Source organism: Dermatophagoides farinae, chromosome 4 (genome assembly GCF_024713945.1).
Source record: "Dermatophagoides farinae isolate YC_2012a chromosome 4, ASM2471394v1, whole genome shotgun sequence".
Classification (NCBI taxonomy): domain Eukaryota; kingdom Metazoa; phylum Arthropoda; class Arachnida; order Sarcoptiformes; family Pyroglyphidae; genus Dermatophagoides; species Dermatophagoides farinae.
In genome coordinates this window covers 77,477-81,115 of record NC_134680.1, presented here as the reverse complement: position 1 = coordinate 81,115, position 3,639 = coordinate 77,477, and the positions used below count along the sequence as shown (strand labels likewise).

Here is a 3,639-nt window from a genome sequence, read left to right as displayed (position 1 = left end):
CAAAATTACTGGATCATTCGAAAATTTAATTGACGAAAAGAAACAATGGCCATGAATTGGGCCATAACTAGCAATAAAATGTTTGATTAGATGTCCATTCCTTTTTTTGGTGATATAGAATGTCACGAAAACATTCAAAAGTAAAGAGTATTCGTCGACACTCACTACCACCATTGTCACCGACGGTGGAAAAATCCGACAAAAGGACTTCTCCTTCTGCCGATGAAATGGAGGAAAAATCGATGACCATCCATAAATCGGAGAAATCATCACGAATCATGCGAAAACAACAGCCAACGCATCCACGATTAGCCAAACGACAACCGACCATGACGATCAAAATGGCAAAGCATCAGTGCCATCCACAACTATTGCGGAAAAAATCGGTGAAAAATTCGACCGTAAAATTGTTGACAAAACGCCGTCAATCGACAGTGAAATCTGGATTTGAATCACGTCCACTTTCGCCCTCACCAAATGATTATTCACATAAAAAAATGCCGATGAAAAAAATATCGACAATGACCATGAGAAACAAACCGATTCAATCGATGGGTGTGGTGACAAAAACCACAGTCATCAAAACTGATGAAGAGAATAGTCGGATGAAATCGAAACAACAGCGAGATGATTCCAAACAACACCGGACCGCAGAGAGAACAGCAACAACAAAATCAAAACAACAACAACCAGGCAAGAAACAAGCAGCTGTGGCCACACATCATACAGAATCGATGGATCCAGCATCAACAAGAACGACAGCCGAGAATCCTATGTATGTAATGGATGAGAATCAAATGATTGAATTGTTCAAAAGTTTCCTGAAGAATATCAGCTATCAGCCGAAAATACAACCAGAATCAGAACCACCAACACCGCTACCATCAGCGACATTGGCAACACGTGAACAATTACCAATGGAAGATAAGGATGAACTTGAAGAATTGAATGCCGAAATGATTGAACTTTTCGGCCATATAAACACAGTACACAGTTCATATCAGGAAATTGTTCAATCATTGATATCGATACAGAAAAACAATCGCCACCGTAAAACGACCAATAGCAATCGAATGATGATAACGATCACTAAACAGCCACAACTATTGCCCGTGTGTGATGCTGAAAGTGGTGGTGGTGGCGAATCGAAACAGAAAAAAGAATCAATGAAAACTGAAAATCATCAGCAGCCACCAACGCTTGAGCCGTACATGAATCCCGCTACACGTAATGAATCATTCAATCAGCTTTTTCAACGTGTTGATCGAATTCGTTATGAAACGGAACAATTTCGTTCGGCTTTCACGCCCGATGGAACATTGAAACGAGAAATCTATGACAATAATAAAGTTACCTATGGCCAATTTAATCGTTGGCGTCAACAGATACAAGAATTGGCTGCCATTGTCGAATTAATCTTGCAGGAATATAATCGCGAAGTATTGGAATTGTTTCGCTTGTCACAGACTATGTCTGAATATTGAATGGAATCAATCAATTCGATTCAGACTATTATTATTATCATCATCATCATCATCATCATCATCATCATCATCAATCAAATATAAATAAATCAGAAATCAGAAAATTCGTAAACTTCTCAATCATTAGATGGCGCATCATTCTAGCGTGTTTAGCATTAAATTTCAATCTGTCGAACAGAAACAACTGATGTTGGTCGAGGTGAATAATCGGTCGCTGATGGTGATCGTGTTCTATGTTTGTTTGAAATTGAATAGTGATGCCTAGTTGTGGTGGCTGCTACTGGAGGCGACTGGGATCGATGTTGGTGGAAATGAAATCGTCTTGGAGGTTCATAATCTTTGAATGGTGGTGATGCCTGTGTATGTGATGCTGAGATTTGATCCATGTTGACACCGTCATCATTATCATCAACATCGGAATCAATGTGTTTGATACGAGTGTTGGATTCAACATTTCGACCATGACCATTCGACACTCGACGTGTTGATGTTCTAGGCGATGATCGTCGACGAGATCGATTCAGTTGTTGTTGAGTGTCACGTCGTTCAAGATCATAATCAACATATCCACTACTGCCACCGATAGCAGTAGGTAAAACATTTGCATTATAATCAGATCCTTTATCATTTTTGTTTCTCCATTTTTTCCTGCAGACCAATGTCCAACAAGCAACACAAATTGTAACTGCAATGAAGATGGCCAGTATGATGAAAGCGAGAAGAAGAATCCAATTCTCCTGCATGCAACTAAAACTTCCGTACAGATGATTATAGCATAATGGATTCGATTGAATACGTGCTACATAGTCCACTCGGTTACGACGAAATATGTCGAATGAATAACTACATCGTCTTCGTATTGCTTCTTCCATACAATCGACAAGATCCCAAAGAAAACAACATGTATGCTTGGTCGATACCGATGATGATGATGATGATGAGGATGAGGATGACGACGATTGTTGATATTGAGGATTAGCCAAACCTTGATGCCAATAAACGGCTGCATTCGAACGACAACGATGAAATTCTGGCTCCAACATCAATGATTGATCACACTGAGCACTACCAGTGGCGAATGGCAGTTGATACATCCACGATGATGGTGAGGATTGAGCCGTTATAAAGGGCATTTGTTTCATGGTTAATAATCGAAATGGATCCGATACATATTGGTTGGTGTAGATAATGGAATTCTTATCGTAATGATGGCCATTCAACAGATGGTTGTTGGCTGTTGTCGATGTCATTCCGGCCAATGATGCAAGTAAATTTTCCGTCAATGAACGTGCATAATATGGATTGTTGTTGTTGTTGTTGTTGGATAATTTATATGGATAAAGCGATTCAGATGTTCGATTCTGATTTAGTAGACCAATCAGAAATAGAATCAATGATGTTTTACTCGCCAATAACATTGTCATTCTGATACGAAAAAGGGTTGAAAAGGTGAAACTATACCAGATGCAGATGTAATGATGTCATCGTCGAATCGAAAGTTCCAAATGATTGCCACACCGCATCACCAGTCGTGTCTATACAGGCAGCAGCAGCAGAAATCATTTTTCCTATTATGATCACAGACACACGCACTCACAGGCTGAACAATTGAAAACCCGAATTCATTAAGAGTGTGCATTCGATTTCTCTTTATCGTCATCAATCGTTTAACCAGGTGTGCACCAATCACATTGACATATTGTTTTATTATTGGCTTGTTTGTTGAATTGTTCGAATTGGAACAAAACTGTCTATGATGATGATGATGATGATGATGCTACAAAAACATTGACAACGAGTAAATTTCATTTTGATTGCCAATTGTGAATGGATGTGAAATGAACCAATTCGAGAAATGGGGAAATGTTGCATGTTTTGTATGTATAATAATAATAACCCAATTATAATATAATGATGATGATCATCGAATAGAACATTTATTCATTCACATCATGAATAATGATTATGGATTGCCGGCACATCAACTAAAAGTGTTGCCATTCTTTGCTTGGAAACGACGATACAATTGAATGATTGGATGATGATAATAGTGAAAGTGAAAATGTCATACAATCATTCATCGCTGTGCGATTTGAAATGCAATCAATTGATTTGATTTGATTCATTCGTTTGTATGTATGGTAGTAGTGTTCAA

The 3,639-nt window shown here is 38.5% G+C and overlaps 2 protein-coding genes across 2 annotated transcripts; one reads left to right on the top strand and one right to left on the bottom strand.

Moving 5' to 3' along the window:
* Window positions 1-21: 21 nt before the first annotated feature.
* On the top strand, window positions 22-1,484 carry LOC124490802 (uncharacterized). Its single transcript, XM_047053359.2, has one exon. It carries the CDS (start codon window positions 120-122, stop codon window positions 1,482-1,484), a length of 1,365 nt encoding a protein of 454 aa, XP_046909315.1. The 5' UTR covers window positions 22-119.
* On the bottom strand, window positions 1,458-3,358 carry LOC124490793 (uncharacterized). Its single transcript, XM_047053349.2, has one exon. It carries the CDS (start codon window positions 2,906-2,908, stop codon window positions 1,640-1,642), a length of 1,269 nt encoding a protein of 422 aa, XP_046909305.2. The 5' UTR covers window positions 2,909-3,358; the 3' UTR covers window positions 1,458-1,639.
* Window positions 3,359-3,639: the final 281 nt, after the last annotated feature.

Bases quoted from the DNA above. Each gene is read 5' to 3' on its own strand.
- LOC124490793 (XM_047053349.2), bottom strand. From the start codon at position 2,908: ATGACAATGTTATTGGCGAGTAAAACATCATTGATTCTATTTCTGATT.
- LOC124490802 (XM_047053359.2), top strand. From the start codon at position 120: ATGTCACGAAAACATTCAAAAGTAAAGAGTATTCGTCGACACTCACTA.